Source organism: Lissotriton helveticus, chromosome 6 (assembly GCF_964261635.1).
Source record: "Lissotriton helveticus chromosome 6, aLisHel1.1, whole genome shotgun sequence".
Lineage (NCBI taxonomy): Eukaryota > Metazoa > Chordata > Amphibia > Caudata > Salamandridae > Lissotriton > Lissotriton helveticus.
Genome location: NC_136067.1, coordinates 819,393,065 through 819,419,141, shown reverse-complemented (window position 1 = coordinate 819,419,141; position 26,077 = coordinate 819,393,065). Strand labels below are relative to the sequence as shown.

General features: G+C 47.3%; 1 protein-coding gene across 1 annotated transcript in view; it reads left to right on the top strand.

The window, feature by feature from the left end:
* LOC144762518 (uncharacterized) overlaps positions 1-26,077 on the top strand; it is a 709,614-nt gene that overhangs the window by 288,231 nt on the left and 395,306 nt on the right. The window contains exon 25 of the mRNA XM_078647742.1: positions 22,899-23,052. Within this exon, the coding sequence (XP_078503868.1) occupies positions 22,899-23,052 (154 nt within the window). The remainder of the gene's footprint in view (positions 1-22,898; positions 23,053-26,077) is intronic.

Genomic DNA, 26,077 nt, shown 5'->3' with positions numbered 1-26,077 from the left:
GAAATTTAGCACGATTCGGACAAAAAGACTACCTTTTGTTTTTGCGCCGTAGCTCTGCCAGAACCTAGGGAAACCTACCAAACCTATACATTTTTGAAAACTAGACACCCAGGGAAATTCAGGATGGGGTGACTCGCCTGCCTACCCCCAGGTTTTGTTACCCAGAATCCCTTGCAAACATAAAAATTTGACCAAAAAAACACATTTTCCTCACATTTCTGTGGTGGAAAGTTCTGGAATCTGCGTGGATCAACAAATTTCCACCCACCCAGCGTGCCCCCAGGTCTCCCGAAAAAAACGGTACCTCACTTGCGTGGGTAGGCATAGTGGCTGCGACATGAAACAGCGCAAAACGCAGCATGGTCGCACCTCAATTTCCCAGTGAAATTTAGCACGATTCGGACAAAAAGACTACCTTTTGTTTTTGCGCCGTAGCTCTGCCAGCACCTAGGGAAACCTAGCAAACCTATACATTTTTGAAAACTAGACACCCAGGGGAATTCAGGATGTGGTGACTCGCCTGCCTACCCCCAGGTTTTGTTACCCAGAATCCCTTGCAAACATAAAAATTTGACCAAAAAAACACATTTTCCTCACATTTCTGTGGTGGAAAGTTCTGGAATCTGCGTGGATCAACAAATTTCCACCCACCCAGCGTGCCCCCAGGTCTCCCGAAAAAAACGGTACCTCACTTGCGTGGGTAGGCATAGTGGCTGCGACATGAAACAGCGCAAAACGCAGCATAGTCGCACCTCAATTTCCCAGTGAAATTTAGCACGATTCGGACAAAAAGACTACCTTTTGTTTTTGCGCCGTAGCTCTGCCAGCACCTAGGGAAACCTAGCAAACCTATACATTTTTGAAAACTAGACACCCAGGGGAATTCAGGATGGGGTGACTCGCCTGCCTACCCCCAGGTTTTGTTACCCAGAATCCCTTGCAAACATAAAAATTTGACCAAAAAAACACATTTTCCTCACATTTCTGTGGTGGAAAGTTCTGGAATCTGCGTGGATCAACAAATTTCCACCCACCCAGCGTGCCCCCAGGTCTCCCGAAAAAAACGGTACCTCACTTGCGTGGGTAGGCATAGTGGCTGCGACATGAAACAGCGCAAAACGCAGCATGGTCGCACCTCAATTTCCCAGTGAAATTTAGCACGATTCGGACAAAAAGACTACCTTTTGTTTTTGCGCCGTAGCTCTGCCAGCACCTAGGGAAACCTAGCAAACCTATACATTTTTGAAAACTAGACACCCAGGGGAATTCAGGATGGGGTGACTCGCCTGCCTACCCCCAGGTTTTGTTACCCAGAATCCCTTGCAAACATAAAAATTTGACCAAAAAAACACATTTTCCTCACATTTCTGTGGTGGAAAGTTCTGGAATCTGCGTGGATCAACAAATTTCCACCCACCCAGCGTGCCCCCAGGTCTCCCGAAAAAAACGGTACCTCACTTGCGTGGGTAGGCATAGTGGCTGCGACATGAAACAGCGCAAAACGCAGCATGGTCGCACCTCAATTTCCCAGTGAAATTTAGCACGATTCGGACAAAAAGACTACCTTTTGTTTTTGCGCCGTAGCTCTGCCAGCACCTAGGGAAACCTAGCAAACCTATACATTTTTGAAAACTAGACACCCAGGGGAATTCAGGATGGGGTGACTCGCCTGCCTACCCCCAGGTTTTGTTACCCAGAATCCCTTGCAAACATAAAAATTTGACCAAAAAAACACATTTTCCTCACATTTCTGTGGTGGAAAGTTCTGGAATCTGCGTGGATCAACAAATTTCCACCCACCCAGCGTGCCCCCAGGTCTCCCAAAAAAAACGGTACCTCACTTGCGTGGGTAGGCATAGTGGCTGCGACATGAAACAGCGCAAAACGCAGCATGGTCGCACCTCAATTTCCCAGTGAAATTTAGCACGATTCGGACAAAAAGACTACCTTTTGTTTTTGCGCCGTAGCACTGCCAGCACCTAGGGAAACCTAGCAAACCTATACATTTTTGAAAACTAGACACCCAGGGGAATTCAGGATGGGGTGACTCGCCTGCCTACCCCCAGGTTTTGTTACCCAGAATCCCTTGCAAACATAAAAATTTGACCAAAAAAACACATTTTCCTCACATTTCTGTGGTGGAAAGTTCTGGAATCTGCGTGGATCAACAAATTTCCACCCACCCAGCGTGCCCCCAGGTCTCCCGAAAAAAACGGTACCTCACTTGCGTGGGTAAACATAGTGGCTGCAACAGGAAACGGTTCAAATTGTACGGTGGTGAATTTACATTACCTTATTGCAAAACTACCTTGATTTTGGGGGGGGGGCATCTGAGTTTGTGGCCCGGGGCTCGGTGGTATTCTTTGCAAAGTAGCAAACCCAAACAGTTCTGAAAACTAGACACCCGGGGGACTCCAGGGAGGTATGGCATGCATGGGTCCCCCAATGTTTTCCTACCCAGAACTCTCTGCAAACCTTAAAATTAGGTAAAAATTGCACTTTTCCAAACTTTTTGGCGTGGGATCGCCGGGTCGGCAAAAAAGTCATACCACCCTGCGTTCCCCTTGTTCTCCCGAGTAAAAGGATACCTCACTTGTGTGGGTGCCCCAAAGCAGAATACGCCAAAAATGAATTTTGAAAAAAGTAGTTTTTACTCATATTTACGTTTTACAAATTAAGCACCCCAGCCTAAGTCACATGCCTTTGGCCCACCCACACAAGTGAGGTATCATTTTACTCGGGAGAACAAGGGAAACACTGGGTGGTAGGACATTTGTTCCGGCAGCGAGATCCCACCCAAAAAAGTATGGAAAAGTGGGTTTTTTGACCAAAATTTCAGGTTTGCAGGGGTTTCTGGGTAGGAAAACATTGGGGGACCCACGCATGCCATACCACCCTGGACTCCCCTGGGTGTCTAGTTCTCAGAACTGTTTGGGTTTGGTAGTTTCCAAAGATGCCTGCCAAGCCCCGGGCCAAAAGCTCAGGTGACCCCCTCAAAAAATAAGATTATTTGGCTAAAGGTAAAGTTTTTGTCTCCACAGTATGAATTGGGCCTTTTCCTAAAGCAGCCGCTATGCCTACCCATGCAAGTGAGGTACCATTTTTATCGGGAGACCTTGGGGAACGCTGGGTGGGAGGTAATTTGTGTGTGCCCAGTGATGCCACGCTTTCCCACACTAAAACGTGTGAAAAAACTGATTTTTTACCATGCAAAAAATGAGGTTTGCAAGGGATTCTGGGTAAAGGAACGTTGGAGGATCCACGCAAGCCATACCTCCTTGGAAGCCCCCGGTTGTCTACTTTTCAGAAATGTGTGGGATTGGTAGGTTTCCCTAGATGGCTGTCTCGCACGGGGCCAAAAACCCAGGTAACCCCTCTTGCAAAAGCTGGTGGACTTAGGGGTTACCTGGGTTTCTGGCCCCGTGCGAGACAGCCATCTATGGAAACCTACGAAACCCACACATTTCTGAAAAGTAGACACCCGGGCGCTTCCAAGGAGGTATGGCTTGCGTGGATCCGCCAACGTTCCTTTACCCAGAATCCCTTGCAAACCTCAATTTTAGCAGAAAAAAATCAATTTTTTCACACGTTGTAGTCTGGGAAAGCGTGGCATCACTGGGCTCACACAAATTACCTCCCACCCAGCATTCCCCCAGGTCTCCCGATAAAAACGGTACCTCACTTGCGTGGGTAGCCATAGTGGCTGCAACAGGAAAAGGTCCAAATCTAACAGTGGTGAATATAAAATACCCTGAAGCAATATAACTTTGATTTTTTGGGGGGGAGGCACCTCAGTTTTTGGCCCGGGATGGGTGGTATTCTTTGGAAAGTAGCAAACCCAAACAGTTCTGAAAACTAGACACCCGGGAGAGTCCAGGGAGGTATGGCATGTGTGGGTCCACCAATGTTTTCCTACCCAGAACTCCTTGCAAACCTTAAAAATAGGTAAAAATAGCACTTTTCCAAACATTTTGGCGTGGGATCGCCGTGCCGGCAAAAAAGTCCTACCACCCTGCGCTCCCCTTGTTCTCCCAAGTAAAAGGATACCACACCTTAACAGAGTTACTCAAAAGTCAAACATTCAAGCACGGCTATCTATTCCTCAAAGACACACACATACAGGTTGGATTTGGCACGAGGGCGAGTGATGGTTCAGTACATAAAATTTTATTAACAAGATATTTCAAAAAAATGAAATGCTCTGTCAATAAATAAATGCATAAAAACTGAACCAGTGACTCGCAACTCGTGAGCTGTAAAGCCACGACAAGGCACCAACCGTTTTACAGGCCATTCACGCACCTTTCATACCTGATACAAACCAGACCATTGACACCATCCGAATGGAAAAGCAACACATAACAACAATCACAATAAGGGGCAAGGTACACCCTACTGCAGAAATTAGAAAAAAAACAATTATTACTGCACACCCATCTAATCCGCAAGCACACACACATACTGGTTGGATTTGGCACGAGGGTGAGTGATGATTCAGTACATACAATTGGATACGCAAGTAATTTCATCAAAAATGAAATACACTGCGTATAATTGAAAGTATGATAAACTGAACCACTGACTCGCAGCTCGTGAGCTGTAAAGCCACGTCAAGGCACCAACCTCTTTACAGGCCATTCATACACCTTTCGTACGCGTGACACATACAAAACATTCACACCGCCAGCCGCGGACCCATCACATTTCAACACTCACACCAGCAAACAGCGCCATTCAAGGGCCCATCACTTTCACACGCCCACATTTCTGACACTGCAACTACACAAAATGATGGACTGTGTGGAGTGTCACTCAACTAGCAGTGTGTGTAGTGACCAACAGAAAGTAACTACTCACACACCGCCTGCCGAGCGCCAGTCCACCCACACCACCATCCAAGCACCAGACCATGCACACTGCCAGCCAAACACCACTCAGCGCACACCGACAGCCAACTACCACTCCACACACACCACCAGCCAAGCATCACTCCACGCACACCACCAGCCAAGCGCCACTCCACAAACACAACACCATCCAAGCACCACTCCACACACGCCGCCAGCCAAGCACCACTCCACACACACCGCCAGCCAAGCACCACTCCACTCACACCGCCAGCCAAGCACCTAACCATACACTCCGCCAGCCAAGCAAAAATCCACTAACCCCCCCAGCACAACTCCAATCCATGCACTATTCCAGCCAAGCACCAGACCACGCACACCACCAGCCAAGCGCCTGTCCACGCACACCAACAATCCAAGCACAATCCTGCACACACCACCATCAAAATTAGAATTTTTTAAAGAAATACCACAAATCAAATGTAGAAACCTACAAATCTGCTAACACAAATTCAAAACCTAAATGCTTTGCACTAATGCAAACCTAAAAGCAAACAAAAAAATATTACAGAAAACAAACCAGACAGTACACTTACAAGCTCAATGAAACTCCCAAAACTTCTTTTGTGTGTGGTACGATTTAAAACAAGCTGGCACACACAATCCAGGATTTGAAGGACAGTCAGGACAGTGCATACGAGACTCCCTCCGCACTTCTCTTCGCCAACAGACTCTACATCTTTTAGTGGGTTTGTCTTTTGCAGTTGTGGGAGGAATGTATTCTGGAAAGTGGCGATCTTTCAGTCTAGCCACTTCCTCCACCACTCCAAATCTTGGCACACTTGCCTGTTCCACTAGTACAAGGCTGCCTATTATAGTCTCCTGAAACTTAACAAAAGGCATCTTTGACTCAGGACAAGATTTCTGGAAAACAACAAAAGCATTAAAGGATGCCAAGTGGAAAAGATGGATAGCCAACTTCTTGTACCAAACGTAAGCCTTTCGAAGAGCAGCATAAGGTTCCAACCTCTGATCTACTCTGTCAACACCACCCATGTGCCTATTATAGTCTAAAATGCACACAGGTTTACGCACTTCAGCAGTCTCACCCCGAACTGGCAGAGCTTCAGTGCTTTCGTCATGGATAGTAGTCAGCATGTAAACATCTCTCCTGTCTGAAAACTTCACAGCTAGAAGCTTCCCACATCGCAATGCAGTAGACTGTCCCCGCACAAGCCTTTTGCAAACAAGTTCTATTGGAAAACCTTTCCGGTTACTGCGCATCGTGCCACATGCAACAGTGCCCACTTTGGCCAACTCCTTGAACAAACGCACACTAGTGTAGAAGTTATCTACATATAAATGGTGGCCTTTGTTAAATAATCGTCTACCTAGTTCCCACACAATTTTCTCAGTCACTCCAAAAGTGGACGGACAAGCAGAAGTGTTAATGCTGGAATCCTTACCGGTGTACACCCTGAAATTATAAACATATCCAGTCTCACTGTCACACAGCATATACAGTTTGATGCCATAGCGTGCCCTCTTACTAGGAATGTATTGCCTAAAAACCAAGCGGCCCTTGAACAACACCAAAGACTCGTCCACAGCTATTTCTCTTCCAGGTGCAAACATCTCAGGAAAACGATCAACAAAGTGATCAAGGACAGGCCGAATCTTAAAAAGACGGTCACAATCAGGGTGATCGCGTGGCAACGCTAAATCATTATCAACAAAATGCATCATGCGAAGAAGAAGCATATATCGATCACGAGTCATAAGTGCTGGAAATATAGATGTTGCCATCAAGGGACTAGTGGACCAATAAGAAGACATTGATGGCTTCCTTAGCAAGCCCATCAAAAAAGTTAATCCCAAAAACTTCTTCATCTCTTCAACATATGTGGGAGACCAATGGGTAGCTCTGGAATGGGGCTTAAGGCTGGCACTGTGGTCCCTCAAATACTGCTCTGCATACAAATTAGTTTGCTCCACAATCTCCTGCAAAAACTCATCGTCAAAAAACAATTGAAAATATTGAATTGGCAAAAAATTGTCAGTATCCACTCTACACCCTGGAACACCAGTGAAGTCTGGCAATTCCGGCTGCACCATGCCAGGGGCAACCCAGACGTCATCACTAACATGAGGAGAAGAAGCCACCCTAGCCTGCAGGCCAGATGCCTCTTGCTGCACTACATCAACGGGAACACTAGCATCCCCAGATGCCTCTTGCCTCACTACACCAACAGGAATACTAGCATCCCCAGATACATTTTGCATCTCTTCACCAACAGACGAACTCACATCCCCAGCTGCCTCTTGCATCTCAACATCAACAGAAGAACTCGCATCCCCAGATGCCACTTGCTGCTCAACAACAACAGAAAGACTAGCAGCACCAGATGCCTCATGCTGCTCAACAACAGGAAGACTAGCAGCACCAGATAACCTTTGGCGCACCACAGCAATGTGAAACCTTTTGGGCGCAGCCTTTACCACACTTGCCTGTTCCTGACGAGAAAAAAAGGGAAACCTTGAGGACCTAGGCTGCCGCTCACATGGCTCTTCCCTCTCTACCGGCACATCAATGTCCCTCTCTACCACAGGCACTTCATCAGCACTAGAAGAAGAATCATCATCCGATGATACCATGCGAAGAGAAAACTCACTGCCTGAATCTTCTGCACCTAACTCAAGCTCCGAATCGGAGTCAGTGTCTGGACCATGGTCAGAGGAAGACTCAAAAAGCAAACTAACAACCTGCTTAGCAGTAATCCTGCGAGCAGCCATTATCCTTACAAATCAAGAAGACTACACACACAAGTGAACAACAACCTACACTGTGCAAAGGAAGAAGTAAACAAGGTAGAGTCTTCACACAAAAATCAATACACTCAAAAACAATTCAAATCTAACCAAATATAAGAAGACTCACCAGCACCTACTCTGCTGAAACACAGCAAAAAGAAAGGAAATCCCACTGGAAAGAAAAAAAAACAAGTATAGATTAGACAAAGTACACATCAAGCAGCAATACAAAAAAAAAGTTAACAATCAAGAAACACAAAGCCACACAAACAGCAATAACTTCACTTTTCATAACAACACATTTATCTAGGAAAAATAGTACAAAAAACATTTACTTACCAAGCACATGCAACTACACAAGCTGCAAAACCAGCATTAACCGAACCACAACCTACACCAATACAAACAGCAAAAGCCTGGATCAAAAACAAAGAAGAAAAAAAATAATTTAATACTACATTTCACAAACAACATAACAAATGAATAAACAATACACAAATGTACCCCCAAAATCACATCCACACAGATGGGCCATCAAAAAGGGCAAAACGGACAAAAGTACGGGTTGATTTGCCCACCGGGGGGGGGGGGCCAGAACATCTAAATTTAAAATCCGACCCACCTGAAAGCGACCCTTGCACAATGGGTCACTTCCTACAATCTAAAATAAAATCCCTGGTGCTAGTGAGGGCATTTCCACCGCACAATCGCAATGCTGTGCGCGACCGTGAGCCAGAAATGCCCTGCAAAGAGACATCAGAAGAGAGGAAAATCACTTACCTCTCCCCTGAAGCCTCTTTGCAAACCCCCCCAAATATCTCAAAACCAACCTAACACCTCCAGGCGCAGGAAGCAAATGGCTTCCCGACCGCCTGGGAATCCCTGAAGATGTTGGCGCGTGCTGTGCGCGCTGACATCATCAGGGATTCTCATGGGGAGGGGGACAACAGAATTACTGTGGTTAACTGCGATGCTGGACAGAGGCACTTGCATCCTTGATTTTCACAAGCGCAATCCTAAAACAGTTCCTATGACCAGGAGCTTCTTTCTCCCCATCTGCTGCTCTCAACAGTCTCTGACCATTTATACACATAAGAGGCATGTGAACTCACACAGAAGATCCCCTATTGGCAACGCCCACCAACTAGCGGAGTGCACCATCTTTCCTAAATTTACCCACTATGATGGACAGCTCACTCAAGGGACCTGTGCACACATTGGTGCGATGGCATAGTAACACACACGGACACTGGAGACAAAGCAAGCGCTCGAGTTGCAGCACAAATTCAGAAAAACATTCATCAGCCCAAAAACATTTGTGACCTTCCCACTATGATTCACAGCTCACACAAGGGACCCCTGCGCACATCTGTGCAATTGCATAGTAACGCACACATGGACACTGGAGACAAAGATGGGGCTCGAGTTGCAGCACAAACTCAGGAAAGCAATCATCAGCCCAAAAACATTTGTGAACTTCCCACTATGATGAACAAATGGTCTCTGCTTCCAGATACCTAAGAGCGTTGCTAGTTTATTCAGATAACAACCAACACACACTGGGGTCGATTGTGAAAATATGGTATTGTGTACAAAAAAGGGGAGAAATGCTCCTCTTTTAGGTGTCCCCTCACTCACCAGGGTTGCCCCACGGTGACATGCTTCATCATTGGGGCCATCCCAGTCCTCTACGGGCTGGGGCGTGCTGCGACTTGCGAAAGTTACGTAGGAGCACTTTATTAGACTATGTGTGGTGCATGTGTATTTGAGGAGTGGACTATGTGATGTGTGAAATACCTGCCCAGTAGGTTTACAATAAACTTTATTCTTGCCTCTAGGTGGTAATAAACGGGGTGGAAAGATAGGCTGCCCTAAACGTAATGTGTCCAGATGTACCTATCAACTCCTATCGTCGACATGTTTCGTGCATACCCCAAACACTATGATGGACAGCTCACACAAGGGACCCCTGCGCACATCTGTGCAATTGCATAGTAACGCACACATGGACACTGGAGACAAAGATGGCGCTCGAGTTGCGGCACAAACTCAGGAAAACAATCATCAACACAAAAAAATTTGTGAGCTTCCCACTATGATGGACAGCCCACTCAAGGGACCCCTGCGCACATTTGTGCAGTTGCATAGTAACGCACCCATGGTCAATGGAGACAAAGATGGCGCTAGAGTTGCAGCACAAATTCAGGTAACAATCAACAGCCCAAAAACATTTGTGAGCTTCCCACTATGATGGACAGCTCACTCAAGGGACCCCTTCGCACATGGCATAGTAACACACACATGGTCACTGGAGACAAAGCATGTGTTTGAAAAGCAGCACACAAAAAAAAAACATTCATCAGGCCAAAAACACTAGTGAGCTTTGCCTAGGCAGCACAGGTGTGTTTTTTAGCCACTTCAGAAACACACATCAGTATAAGTAATGAAGGACAGAGGCACTTGCATCCTTCATTACAATGAGCACTATTATTTTACTTTATAAATGACCCCCATCGGCATTTTTGTAGAAAAAACGGCCTTTCAACAACATTGCAGCAAAGAGAAGACTTCATAGATAATGTTCCCCCAACAAGGGGAGCGACCCTTCCCCAAGGGGCCGCTCCCCGAACTACGAAATTGATCATCCATGAAAAAAAAAAAAAAATCCCTAACATTCCTGCTGCACGATCGCACGATCGTGCAGCAGGAAACCTCTAAATGCCACCGAGGGAAAGGAAAAGCCTTTCCTTTCCCTCCTTAGAACCAATACTGAAATCTCCCCCGCCCCAGCCGCAAAACTAACCTGTTTACCATCCGACGCGCAGGAAGCAAATGGCTTCCCTGCGCGTCGGTAAACAAATGGAGCCTCCGGTGACGTCAGCGCGCCTCGCGCGCTGACGTCATTGATGACGCGGGCGGGGAGGGCGTGGGGAGGCAGGGGAAGGTCTTCCCCTGCCATCCCCGCAGAAACTAAAAAAATCGGGCTGACTCGGGGGGAGCGCTGGCGCTTCCCCCGAGGGTGGGGCTCATGACGAGCTGGGCTCGTCATGAGCGTGCGAGGAGGCTACGCCATGACGAGCCCAGCTCGTCATCAGCCCCGAAGGGGTTAATGTGACCTGGGGCACTTTGGTATTATAGAAGGGGCCGCAGATGCTAACGCTTCTCATTCTGCTCACACAGATTGTGCGGCGCACATATAGCGCCAGCATGATTCTCAGGGAGCATTTCCTAATTGGCATGGGACTCTGACCCAATACCAATGTGAGGAACCCTTTGCTACTGCGCCTGTTCCATATAATGGATGTTGACATGGAGGCAAAGAGACCATTATTAGGCACACTAACTATGCAGCACAAATAGGAGATACACTGTTAGTGCACCGCTCGCAGACCCCCCCTCTGCAGTGCAGGTCAGGTGCCACAAGCACTGTGAAAGACTGAGTGGCTGTTTCATACAACTGTTCTGCCTTTCACTTATTTGCGGACCCCAGGCCAGCCGTGAGTCCACCTATGCCCGTAGGCAGCAGATTATCTGTAATAGGGTGCACTGTTCCTGTTTGCGCCATACGGGTGACCAGCAGTAGTGCTGCCGCTACATAATGCAGCCCGTGGAGTGTTAGAGGTGGGGCCGAGTAACGCAGTGGCTCATAATGTATTTTTGACAGATGTAGTGAGGTAATACCCAAGCCAGTTATATATGAGTATGACAATACGGACCAACTGAAGGTGTGAGTCTGCTAGAATCACCTACATGTAACTGTAAAAATGAAGCTACCTTTATTTTCAAAAGCAACAAAGAAACAAATGAAGTGATCCTTTGATGTATAACAGTTCCCAATTCATTGACTTCAGAAGGATAAAATATTATGGTAATGCAATTTCTGTGATCCATTTCCAAAGTATTTAGCTACTAATATACATGCATATACATACATACACATCTCAGTGGTGATCAGCACTTGGTAGCAATAGTTAGGACCACGTTTCATAGGAAAATATTATCTGAGTTGCCAATAAAGCTCAGTTTGACAAATCTTTACAACAGTTTCCAAAAATTGTCTCACCCACTATAGCTCCTTCCTGGAAAATTTTGCGGGCTGAGAAAAAGGAGAGGGGGGCCTCAAAGCATCTTTGTCCCCATGCAATTCTCCATAGGAAAATTAGGCACAGGTACAGCCAAATCAGCTGAACAGAATTACACCAAATTTCGGCAGAAAGCTAGATCTTAGTCCAGAAAGTGAGCATTTAGTGATTTGGTGTCAATCCATTTGGCGGTTTTTGAGGGATTAAGGTTTACAATGTATGTATCTATAGAGATGCAGAGCATCCGTGAATCCATGAAATTGAAAGATCAGATTTGATTGGCTGCCACCCCATCAACAAAGATGAGGTGGCAGCCATTTATTGGCTCGGGGACTCAGTCACCTGTCCTACAACAAGTATAAAAACATGTGACAGGAAGGGATTCCCTGACTCCATAGGCCTGGTGGGGGCACTGAGGGACCTACCTCCGCCCACAGATGGGTCAAACACATATTTTTTAACAGTACTGTGGATCCACAACGTGTTCCAAAAAAAAGGAGGCTCCTGCCTTTTAAAAAAAAAAGTCCTGCGGGCTCTGGCAGTCTTTTTCAAGGGAAAGGCCGGTGTGTGGGCCCCCTAGCCTCTTTGATTCCCATCCTCTGGGGCCAATTCATCGATTAATTTTTTAGAGGCAGCAGGGGTGTACATCTACCCTTTCTGCTCCTCTGAGAGGTGCAGGGGACCCCATCCATCAGGGCCAGTGTTTCCTTTTTTGGAGAGGAGGGTGTAATGTCCCCTCCTCCCCGAGCCGTAGACCGGTCCTGGAGTCTGAATGAATAAAGTAGTGTCCCAGGGACCATTGGCAATGTGTAAGGTATTTGTGTGCGCAGACACACTAACACAGTGAAAATAGCACAAACGTACTCCTCACCAGTTTAGAAAAATGGCCAATATTTATCTGAGCAAAACAAGACCAGAACGTCAAAATACAACATAGAAAAGTCAAGTTCTGAATTTTGCAAGATTAAATCGAAATGCAGTGCTTGGAAATCAATAGCTCCAAATGGGGCTACCTGATCGAGCTTGACCCGGGCAAATCCAAAGTTCAGTCTGACCGCAATGGAGCACAGGCCAGATACAGGAGTCACACAGACCCATTGACAGTACTTTGGATACATCGAAGCTCGGGTCAATGCATTGAAAAAGGGAAGGGATGTGTCGCTGTCGGAGGCGATGAGTCAGTTCCGAAGTCGGGCAAGTTGTTGATGCATCCATGTCACGAGTGCCTTTCATCACCTCTGAAATGTCAATGTTGAATCACTGGGCGGTAGGCGAAGAAATGGCATGAAGCGGTGCAGGGCTGGGAATGCCTCAGGGACGGTATGCCACAGACATAGGTGAAGCAGTGTCCAAGACTCATGTAGAAGCGGTGATTCAGAGGTGCTGTATCGGCAAAGTCGGGCTGCATTGTAAGTCGAGGTCGTTGCATCATGCAGTTGGCGAGCAGTGTTCATGGCTGCGGTGTAGGCAGTGGCGATGTATCGATCACAGGGAAATATGCCCATTCCGAATGATGCTTCAGTGTTAATGCATTGGTTTGCTGTGTTACAGCACCAATTACCAAGGGCCAAGGACTGGATTTGGCACAACTTGGCAGAGCAGGACTAACAGCAGAGGAGCCCAGGTGCTGGTAGCAAGATGAAATTGAAGTCTTTGATATCCCAGAGACTTCAAAAACAGGAGACAAGCCCAACAAGCCCTTGGAGAACCTTTAGAGATGCGGAATGTAGAGTCAAGTCCAGTCCTCTCTCTCCCGGGCAAGAAGCAGCAGGTCAACACAGTAAAGCATTGTGACCTTGTGCTCGGTTTAAAGCAAGGATCTACACAGGGAATCTTGGGGAGTCTTGATTCTTTTTACAAATGTGACGTTTCACAAAAGCCAGTCTGTAACAGGACGATAATTCTGCTTATCGTGCTGCTGTTAGCGCTGGGTCCCGCAGTTTGAGGTCCTCCTGTCTCCACCGGAGGTCTTCTCAGCGTTTTCTCGTAGAGAGAGAGAGAGAGAGAGAGAGAAGGGGAAGGAAAAATGCGGTGCTCTTGTTGGTCACGTAGGGAAAAGGGAGTGAAGGAACACCCAGGTGAGTCCAAACGGCTCGTAGTGATGTGAGAGGAAAATGTGAGGGAGGGGAAGTTTGCGAGGTAGGAGACACAAGTGTCGGCCTACTACTCCCCGGTTTTCTCCCTCCTCCCAGCCCACCCGCTGAAACTCTCACATACCTGGGTGAACCACGCTCCTCCAGGAGAGTGGCTGGGCATAGCAGGGGAATGTTGGCCTCCTGGCTCTGCAGGTGTCCTGACCTCTAGTCTGGTCCTCTTCAGTAGCGGTGTTTCTTCCACGGGAGTCGGCGACTCCAGAATGCACGCTGCCCTGGTGCTTCCCTCACAGTTTCTGGAGTCCGCTGCTGTAGGATCTGCATTTTGTTAGTCTCCTTCAGCGATTGGCTCCTGCTCTATAACGTGGCACCCGGGGGCGTGGTCCTCGGATCTCGGCTCCCAGTTAAAGGAGTATTGTCCTTGAAAAGAGAATTGGTCGAAAGGAACGTAGCTCGGGTATTCGGTCCTGTCTGTGGAGAAAGGAGAGGTTCTTCTCCATTAGGCACACTTCACCACCCTATATCACAGTCTGCCTTCAGGGGCGTAGGGGACCCATGACAAGCATGCATCAAAGTGGCAGTCCTTCCTGGCAGCACAACAGCTCTTCTTCCTGGTAGAATGTCCTCAGTTCCAAAAGTGCTCTGATTATATGTTGTCAGAAGTCCATTACGTATAACCATTTTAGCCTTTGAAATAGAGAGACTGCAAAGAAAGGTCTTTGCAGTGCACATGCCCCTGCCCTTCCATGCCCTGGCTCCAGACACACTACAGGGGAGTATGCAACTTTTTGACTGGGGACAGGCACAACCCTATTCAGGTGCAAGTGTCTGCTACTCTCTTTCACTCTAGCTCAGCAAGACCCATCAGCCTGGAGATGGGCCATCAGGATTTGCAGGGCACCCCTTAACTCCTTTTGAGTGTGCATGTCTAAAGGAATGCACAAATACAGCTGCCATCTAGCCCAGACATGTATTCTAGAGGCTAGCAAAGTCATAGCATAGTTAAAGTAAGAAAATAATAACTTTTTAAATGTGGCATTTTCAGACTGGCTAATTCCAAAACAACGTCACTAAAAGATGTGTTATAAAATTGTGAGTCCAGCCAACAGCCAAGCATGGTGGCTGCTTGATAACGGAGCTCCGGAACCGAGCCCACTACGATCCTGAAATATACTGACTATACCTGCTGTGTGGACGGCGGTAGCGGCTGGGGACCATCGAGGGGGCAGATCTGTGCCCTCCGAGCTGATCAGAGATTGCGGCGGGCCGTGTTTTCCATTAACACAGCCGAAGGAGAGCAGTTCAGCGGGGGGAGGGGCGCCTACCCTGACCGGCGGACGGAGACCACAGGTGCTAAGTCGAGCCAGATACAGCGACTCTGGACGGCGCACCTTGACACCCGCCAGCTGTGGACACACTGGAACCCCGCTCGCGGTTCCGCTGACGGGAGCTGTCGCGCTGAAGGAGGTGAGGCGCCTTGTGGCAGTGGGCCGGGGCACACTGCTACGCGAGCCCAGGGATGCGGTGAGGCCTGTCCTTCATTGGCGCTGTGCCCCGACTTCCGTGGTCCGCATTGAGGTAGTGCGCGTTCCTCTACATCGCCTGTGACTGCCTGAAGCTGACCGGAGGATCGGAGAGGTGCCTCAATGGCAGAATGTGACGGGAGAGGCCCAGGCACACGCAGGAACTGCAGCATACCGGGCGGACCTCCGGCGGCGGTGGCCATTTGCAATTAGGCCAACTGTGGACAGCTGTAGATAAGACCGGCTGCCCCCGCCTGATCTTTAGGAACTGCGTGGACAGGACGGCGAGTGCTCCCTACTGGAGGCCTAGTCCCTGATGCCTGGAAGATAGTATGTGGAGGTAGGGGGCAAACTGCGCAGGCCTTGACCGCAGACGCCGTGGAACAGGAAACTTAGGCGTAAGACACACAGGGGGACACGCTGTCCTGAGGTGAATGCCCCCCTGGGGTACACGGTGCAGGCACCACAGCCATATTGCTTACACTGTCCAGGGACGTGCAGAGGCGTATTTGGGACAGCTACTGGGGATCAACCTTTCTCCCCTGGGTATTATCGCCTGAACCTACGACATATTTTCCCCCCTGGTGCAGACCACACAAGGGATTGCTACATGTAGTGGTGCTGCACTCCACGAAACTGTGTAGCGGGAGCAGTGCGGGCCCCCCTCCCACGTCGCTGGGAGTGTGCTTGTCCGGGCTGGGCCACGCCCGGTGAGTGGCTTGACTGCAATACCATCTGCCTTTGCCGCCTGAGACCCAGTTGGTGCCCGAGTGCGACCTGGAGGTGTGCCGTCCTTTTACTAGACCTGTGACATCGCTGGACTACGGCGGGGTGCAGCACTGTTCTACCGAGATGGGGCGCAACAGGCTGAAGCAGTTGGGACAGGCGGTAATAGGCCCCGCACAGGATATGAATGACGAAGTGGATAATACGCAGGATTCGGACAGTATCCCCCCGACAGTGGTGCCTGCACAGGCAGACAAACTAGACCTTATTCTGCAGGAAGTACGTGACTCCAGGAAGGCCATTGAATCGCAGATAGGTACCCTAACTACTGGCTTAACCCTGCTGAGGGCGGATCACACAAAAGTGGCTGATAAAGTGAAAGAACATACCACGGCTTTGGCGGAAGTGCTCCCGCAGCAAAAACAAACAGCGGCCGATGTGAAACTCCTGCAGACGCAGATGGCGGCCTTAATAGACCGGGTGGAGGACGCAGAAGGGAGAGCAAGGCGCAATAACATTAGGGTGATCGGCCTGCTGGAGAGAAGTGAGGGGATAGACGTGACAAGGTACATGGAGCAGTGGTTTAGGGACCACGTCACGCTGGAAGGGCTCTCCTCGCAATATTGCATTGAAAGGGCGCATCGCAGACCTACTGGCAAACCGAGGCCGGGTGCCCCTCCAAGACCCCTCATTGTGAAACTACTCAATTTTAGAGATATGGATGCACTATTGAGGAAGGCCCGAGAGAAGGCGCCGATCACCTTCGAGAACGCGAGAGTCTCCCTATACCCGGACTACACAGTGATGGTACAGCGCCAGCGCTCCTTATTCCTAGACATGAAACGTCGGTTACGAGACTTGAATATCCAATATGCTCTGTTTTTTCCGGTGCGCCTGAAGATCCTACATGACAAAAAAAACTACTTCTTCGAGAGCCCCGGTGACGTGGAGGACTGGATTGAAGTGATGGAGCTGACTGCCGCTGCGAACGCCACTAACCGCCAGGACTTCCCCAAGAGAACTCTGAAGACTGCCTCGGCGGGCAGCAGGGGATGTCGCGGCAGACAGATCATTCTGGACAAGCGGGTCCCCTCGCAGCGGCTACACCAATCCAAACAACAGGCGATCGTCGCGACAGCGACCTTCACGAATGGCCCGCGAGCTGACAATGAAACTAAATCCTCCACGGAAGATGAGTCATCTCATGGATCGGACTCTGAGGGCAGCGTGGCCCTGTTCCCCTCGGCTACCCCTCAATTGATTACGGACTTATTTGGCTGATACACACACGCAAGTATACATTGTGCTGTACCTTTTCTGTGAAATGTACCTGACACACGCTGTTGACCTCTGTTATTTGCTGTTTATATGCTTACTGCAGGAAAGTAATGATTGGGCTTGGGTATCGTTGTAATTTTAAAGTGCTCTGTTCAAGTAATACACATACGCATGCGAGGTGTAGTAGCCGCCCCCACTTGGCGAAGGCCCTTGGATTGCGAATTTTGCTTTACTTGTTGCAATGTTCTGTTGTGGTCTGGAATGGTTCCGGTTCCAGACCGTGTATTGGGAACGTTGGGGGGATGGATGGTCACCTACATAACGCAGATGTCACTCTAGTCGCTTTCATAGGCGCTGCGGCTGCACACTTACTGCTGTACGAATTGACACCATGCATGTTCGGGACAGCTATAACATAGCCACAGGATACATGCGCTACTGCTTCGGCGCAAGGTACAGATAGCCTGCTTACAGGAATCGCACATGATAGCCAGCGAAATAGCCAAACTCAGGAAGAAATGGAGAGGGCAGGTTTTCTCCACCTCTTACTCAGGCTACGCTAGGGGATCTACGATTTGGGTACGTCATGGAGTGCCTTTCGTAGCTCATGATCAGAAAATTGATAAGGAGGGTAGGTATGTTTTTGTGCGTTGGAAACTGGACGGAAGACTAGTGGTGTTAGGTTCAATATATGCCCCTAATTTCGACCAAGACAAATACTGGGATACTATCAGTGGAGCACGGGATGGGATAACTGCCCTTGGATACTTGGTGGAGACTACAATACGGTAGTGGATGTCACCCTAGATAGATCTCACCCGCCACTGCGTGGCGCGGGGGTATATAAACAAACTGAGGCACTAGTGCGCTGGATGAATGGATGGAGGTTATGTGGCGTATGGAGGATGAGACACCAGGACCACCGAGAATACTCGTTTTATTCGGCAGTACACGCCCTACACACTAGAATAGACAGGGTCCTATGCTCGGATGACATTGCAGGGCAGGTCCTTAGTTCCACATACCTCCCCAAAACATTCTCCGACCACAACCCGCAAGAGATCAATATTACATGGGGTAGGATACCTACACCGGTCCCCACGTGGCGCCTTTGGCCACAGTTGCTGGAAGACACGGTGTTCCGTGCGGATATATCACACACAATAGAACGATACTTCACCGAGAATAGCGGCACAGCGACCAGTAGGTTGATAGAATGGGATGTATTCAAGGCGGTGTTGCAGGGTAGAGCGATTAGCGTGACAGTGGGTGCACGACAAGAATTACATAAGTCACTGATAGACACTGAAACACAAATGGGCAGATTAGAACAGTTGGTGGCGACTGACGACACACAGTCGGAGGTGCTCCAGGAAGCGCGGATTAAACATGCTGAACTGTTAGAGTCACTTACAACCATAGACTACCAGGAATACACCAAAAGGACGCATGTGGATGCGGATAAGGCAGGCACATTGTTAGCTAGGCTGCTCAGGGACGCTCCTCCCGCAATTGTGATCAATGAAATCAGAACGGTGGATGGCACAAGAGTTTATACACAGGGAGAGATTAATGAAGCCTTCAAAACATATTATGCTTCCTTATATGACAAACCAGTAGAGATACCCCCCGAACGTACAGACGCTTTCCTCTCCTCATTGACCTTCCGCACTCTATCGGACACGGCGCAAAAGGAACTCTCAGGGCCTGTAAACTCACAAGAAATCAAAACTGCCATGAAGGGACTTCCTCGCAACAAAACTCCTGGTATGGATGGCCTGCCCATAGAATTTTACACTACGTACGCAGAGACGCTTGTACCCAAACTGACGGAACAATCTGGGAGGAGGGTGTTTTGCCCCACACTACCGCACAGGCTCTGGTCATCTCGTTACCTAAACCAGGTAGAGATCATGCTGACATGGCTAATTATCGGTCGCTGTCGCTCTTACCCGCGGAATACAAAATATTAAGTAAGGTGTTAGCTAACAGACTACAGCCCTACTTATCCCAACTGATACATATAGACCAGACGGGGTTCATACCAGCACGAAGCACCTCCCTAAATATTAGGAAGCTACACCACTTAATGTCAGAAGCGCCGCAGCACTTTTCTCACGCGGGATGTCTTTCTTTAGACCTCAAACAGGTGTTTGATTCGATCCACTGGGATTATATGCTTCGTAGGCTGTCACGTTTCGGTATCCCTGATAGCTATCTCACGTGGCTACGTCTGCTTTACACAGAGCCAACAGCAAGAGCAAGGACGGGCAGACACATTTCGGGGGAATATAAGATATACAGGGAGACGCGCCAGGGATGCCCATTATCGCCTCTGATTTTTGTCCTAGCCCTAGAACCCCTGGCGATTGCAATGAGACAGAACTTAACAGATATGGGAATACCACTCACATGCACCACCCACCTTTTTTCGGCAAATGCGGATGACATACTTGTCTATCTCCGCGACCTTCGTCAGCCCTTAGCTCCGATCTGCGACTTATTTCGGAACTTTGAAACCATATCCGGTCTTACCGTGAATGCTGCCAAATCACACGCCTTCTTCTTTACGGACCACGCTGACGTCACGGAGGTGGACTTCGGGGACGCTCCACTATTGGTTGCCCCACTACATTCAAATAGTTGGGTATCCAAGTGTATAGAACATCTGCTGATCTGTTGGAGGGTAATCTCAGCAGAACGATACAGTCCCTGAGATTCAGTGTGGTTTTTTGGACTTCGCTGCCATTATCCGTTATGGGAAGGGCGGCTATAGCGAAGATGGTAGTTCTACCACGACTACTTTACTACTTCACGAATTTGCCTCTAATAGTGCCAATATCCACATTTCAGAAGCTAAAGACGTTGCTGATAGACCTATTCTGGGGTACAGGGAGACGGCGAATTAGCTCGAAGAAACTGCAGATAGGCACTAGTATGGGGGGGCTGGGAGTCCCGGACTTTAGGGCGTATTACTACGCCTGCCAACTACAGTGGCTGTCCTACTGGACGGCTGGCCGTAATCTCCATGAAATAGGATTCACAAAAACTGATTTGAAGAATGGCGCACTACACACCCTGATGCTACCAAGCTACAAAATGCATAGAGACTTACCTACACTGCTGACTACTGCATTGACATGCTGGAAGGCGGTGCTGAAATACGCCAAAACGCCCTCTGCATACGCTGGTAACATACCCCTACTGGGCATTCCGCTGACTGCTGGTACCCTCACTAACCGTACACTAACGCGCTGGGCAGAGTCTGGTGTCACCATAGTGGCGGACCTCTTTAGACAGGAGCTCCTAATGGATCACGACACGTTCGTGCACGAGAGAGGTGCTCCACAACATTTATTTTTAACCCATGCTGCTCTGATACGAAACATTAAAAAACACTGGGCACCACAAGGTCGCGAACCTGACCAAACGAGCTAGTAAAGATGGTACATTATATGGGGGGGGCTGCACCTGATCCGCTGGATTTATAATGGGATAAGCAACCACACCAGGATACGCCTGGATCCACTGAGAGTGTTATGGACGGAGGAGATAGGTAGGGTACTATCGGACACCGAATGGGGAAAGATTCTGGAGCACCCCAAAAAGGTATCCCGAAACTCGAGGTTCAAATTCATTCAAACCATGATACTGCACCGCGCTTATCTGGCTCCTGACCGATTGGATAAAATGTTCCCTCAGACACAACACTCATGCCCCAGATGTCACGCCCCTGGAGTGGGATTATTACACATGTTGTGGACATGCCCCGATCTGTTCAGCTACTGGGTTAAAGTTAGAGAGATCACAGGAACAGCGACGCACCTTCTGCTGCATGACACAGTGGAGGCATGCTTACTTGGATTACACAAACACAGGTCTAAACACAAAGTACAATTTAGATTCGTCGACCTGGCTTTACTTCTGGCCAGTAGGAACATTGCAATGCGGTGGAAATCAAGCAGGCCCCCTGAAATACGCAACTGGCACACAGAAATGGTGAAATGTAGTAGTGCGGAAGGTGCAGCGCTGCGTAGAGAAGAGGCAAGGGGATTACGAAAAACACAGATAGCCTTAGACTGGGAGACAATGTTAGAAGAGTTTTAGTCAAAGGAGCCTGATGTGTTCATATGATATTTTTCCTAAAATGTGCAATCAAACTACGAATTGCTCATACCCAGGCATCCACGGAAGTGTGCGGCTAGGCACTGTATATGTATGTAGATTGGGCGATGGACGGGATGCAACTGCAATGATACGGATGATGGGTTTGTAGGGTGACCACAGTTCTCTGGGGTGGGGGGTTTATTGAGGTTTGTTTCTTTAAGATTGCCTATTATGAATCACTGATATGTATACTCATGTTATATATGTAACACTGTTCACATTTATGACTTGTCATAAACTCTGTTCGAGCAATTTACAGGACTGTAAACGAACTTAAAATCAATAAAATATGTTTAAAAAAAATAAAAATTGTGAGTCCAGAGACACCAAACTCATTCTTCTTTTCATTTCCTAATTGGAAGTTACACTTTTAAAGTGTTACAAACCAGCTTCAATGCTAACCTATGGGAGAGATAGGTCCTCCTGTAGTGAAAAACGAATTTAGCTGGTCTTTCACTACCAGAACATGTAACACGTCTAAATACATGGCCTGCCTTTTAAATACACTGCACCTTGCCCATGGAGCTACCAAGGGCCTACCTGAGGGGTGACTTATATGTATTAAAAGAGAAGGTGTGGGCCTGGCAAGTAGGTGAACTTGCCAGGTCGAAATGGCAGTTTAAACCTGCATACACAAGCTCTGCAGAGGCAGGCCTGAGACGTGTTTAAAGGACTACTCATGTGGGTGGCACGATCAGTGCTGCATGCCCACTAGTAGCTTTTAATTTACAGCTCATAGGCACCTATAGTGCACTGTACTAGGGACTTATCAGTAAATCAAACATGCCAATCATGGAGAAACCAAATGCCATTACATTTTAGACACAGAGCACATGCACTTTAGCCCTGGTTAGCAGTGAAAAAGTGTCCAGAGTCCTAAAGCCAGCAAAAATTAAGTTCAGCACACAGTCAAAACAGGAGGTCAGAAGGCAAAATGTCAGGGGAACCACACCAAAAGATGCCAGGTCTAACACACACTCTAGCCTGCTAGGGAAAGGAACTAAGCTATATATTAGTGGAAACAGATTGGGATAGGCTAAACAGAGCCACACCTTTAATTGATAAAACCATCCACTTCTATTGCATTACCTATTCTGACTATATCACCACCTGAGAGTGCTCACTGTAAATACTTTTAAGGGCAGTTGTGACAGAAGAATAAGAGACAATGACGCTGTAGGACCTGGCAGAGTCTATAAGCTCTTGTATGTTTTAAACATGTTGTGATTGCCACTTTTTAGTCATGCTCTTCACCTCAGAGCAAGGGCAACTGTTATGACGTGCAGTGATGCTCAAATATATAACATCAGGACAGCTACAGGATGTGTTTGTTGTTATTATGACCTCAATGTTATTACTATATCCTTTTAGAGAGGCATTCCTTTCTGTTGGGAATCTTTCGGCCCACTCTGCTACTACAGAAAATATGTTCCATGGGCTGCCTCCACTGAGTAACTCTGTAGTCAAGAGTGCCTTTACTTCACAACTACCTCTGCCTCAGCCGCTGGATCCTCGGAAGCACAGGGTGAGTAGAGTTACCTTAATAATATACTGATATTGATGCCTATGGTATATCAATACACAGTATGTCAGAAATGTAAGGCAAGAGCACATCCTGAACATGCTATTCTGTTCGCAGTTTTCCTTCTAAAATGCATAATTTAGGACACCCAACAGCATGCATTGGTCTTAAAGGTCAAACGTTGATCAACAGCTACGTATATAGCTGTTGTGTTGTGATGACATTATGCCCTGCAGGGCAGAGCCACTACAATGGACAATTTGTCCTGCCCAGAGACGGGATTGGGGCAAGACGTAAAGGAGGAAGGTATTCTAGTTTAGAGGGCAGTAAGGACATCATAGACACCCTCCCCCAGAAGCAGAAAATACAATACCAGAAAGGGTTTGAATAACAAAGACTACAGCAGTAAGCCATCAGTGTCTGCTCAGTAAATTTCCTTTGAATCAGGACATACAGGATATGATAATAGCCACACCCCAAATCCGTGACCCACCATCAACATACAGTAGTGGTGCATGACTCTATTACTCACTAGCAATGTTCATTACACTAAGTCCATGTCCAAATTCTAACTATATGCTCAAGAACCCCGGAGCCTAGTAATGATGATTGCCTTATCAAAACAAGGTCTACCATTGCCAGTAGTTCTGTTGTACTGGCTGTAGGTTGGGGTATGATATGGTTGGATGCACAAATATCAAACATATAGGCACACAGGCAGTACCCTGATAAGAACACACATGTTAATGTTGATTATTTGCATGGATGGATCGATAACTGTTGCATTGTCTACAGCAATGACTAGATGTTTGGATGGCTGTGAGTGCACACAGAAAATTGATTGATGTGATTGGGTAGCTGGATGGATGCAAGTGTAGGTGGATGGACAAATGCTTGGTTGTGGGGGGATAGATATATACTTGAGTACTTGGGTGTGGGTTGGTGGTGGATGCTTAGTGGAAGATAGGATGTATGGTTGTGGGTAGATGTGCATTGAACAGGCGTGAGAAGATCTGGTTAGAAGCAAATACAGTTGAGGATCTGATTCAAGATCAGTCTTTTTGGAATTTGCATAGCTATTCATGATATCCAACTCGCAGGTTATTCTCACTACTCCTCATTTTAAGTGCTTATTGGATTACTTTTATGATAAGGAACCAGTTGCAGTTCCTTCTCTGAAAAACAGAACCAGCCACCCCTGGTTCTGTGCATATGTCTGGCTGCATTGAACTGATTCAAAAACAATCCTTTCAAAAGATGTAAATCAAGGCATGAGTTCCAACTTTCTTGGATTCCTAAATCTCCTGACTTCAAGGACTTCCAAAGACCAGTCCTGTTTCTTTTTCTTAAAAGAAAAAACCTGGGGAACCACAGGCCATGAATGTTCTCACACACACAAGTCGAACTATCATGACCTCTCAACTCTGGACAAAATGAGTACAGTGAGTCATGAATCCAAGATGTCTACTTCTTCACTCACCAACATCTAGAGGAACAGCAAAATAATTTAATATGCTCCGTTTTTGTTCAAATGGATTTACTAGAACTGGCCAAATGTAGATACATATACAATTTTAGAAGAGGTTGTAGTAAATGAAGAAGGTTCGGTTGAGGGGCATTAAGAGAATGAAATATCTTCTCTTTTTTCGTATTTACGAGTTGTCCATCCCAGAAACTGAAGGACTCCAGAGAAAAATAAAGTCAACATTTTATGAAGATGATGGGCTGGGTGGACTGGCATCCAGTTATTTGCCTATGATTACTGCCCCATGAGTTACAAAACTGGTAAATAAATCATTCAAGACAGGTGTGACCTGCAATAGAAAAATAAGGAGTGGATCTGCTAATTAAAAAGACTTTTAGATTCCAGTGTGTTTCAGAATGTCTACCCAATTGCTGGTGTTCACAGTGTCAAACATGTGGAGAGGGTCACTGCTTCTCAATTTCAGAAATTCCTAGACCATCAACTGCTGGTCCACCAGTGTGGCTTCTGGACACACCATGGTACTGAGACAGTGATTGTCCCACTACGGTATGTTTTAACTGAAGCTGGCAAAGGTGAATTGTCAGTGTTAATCCTTCTTAACTTGTTGACTGCATTCAATCAGGACTGTGAATTTCAGCCTTTACTTCATTGGCTCAGATTAGACAGCTGTATGCCAAAGACAGATTTAAAATGGTTTAATTATTTGTAACGGGTCAAACAAGTGTGGTGGCCTGAGTCCCTTTCAGTTTGCAGAATCTAGAGTGGAATATGAGAGGCACCAAATGTTCACATCTATCTCCACTATTAATATGTTCATTAAGCCATTATTTTCAATCATCAGCCCACCGTTATGCTTTTTCCTTTTTTTCACAGATGATGCATACATTTCTCTGTGTGTCAGGGGCCAGCAAGATGACTTCCCAGACCACAAAAGAGGTTTGGAGGAAGTCACCTCTGGACTGATACAAAATTAATCTAAATAGAACAAAAAAATGAGGTGCACATTAGAAACTCCATCCAGAAACACCAAGCAAGTGATGGGTTCAGTCATCCTCCCAAACTCTTTGGATTCCATCACCTTTTGCAAGAACACTCAGCATCATCTGAAATGTCAGTTTCATTCTTGAGGCACACATTAGGTCATTGGCGCAAATATCGCTGTACATTGATAAGAAGCTTAACAAATGCTGAGCGGTATCTCTAACATCACTGCAAATTGTATTATGCAAATGCATTGATGGGTGGCCTCCCGAAGTGCCAAACTGCACAACAACCCCAAATATAAATCCTGGAGCCAAGATTGAGACTTAATTTAGGGAAAACAATTGGCTTACACCAGCCTTAAATCTTCTCCGCTACTAGACATTGGCCAAGCGCATGGCATTTAAAATTGTATGAAGAGTTAGTAATTTCATAAGTAGTACCACTCCAGTTGATCTCCTGGAGAAAAGACTCCTATATATACTCAAATCTCAACTCTAGTGGAACGAAAATCGGAAATTCAAAGTGTTAGGACAAAGATCTGGAACTTTAGCAGTTTTT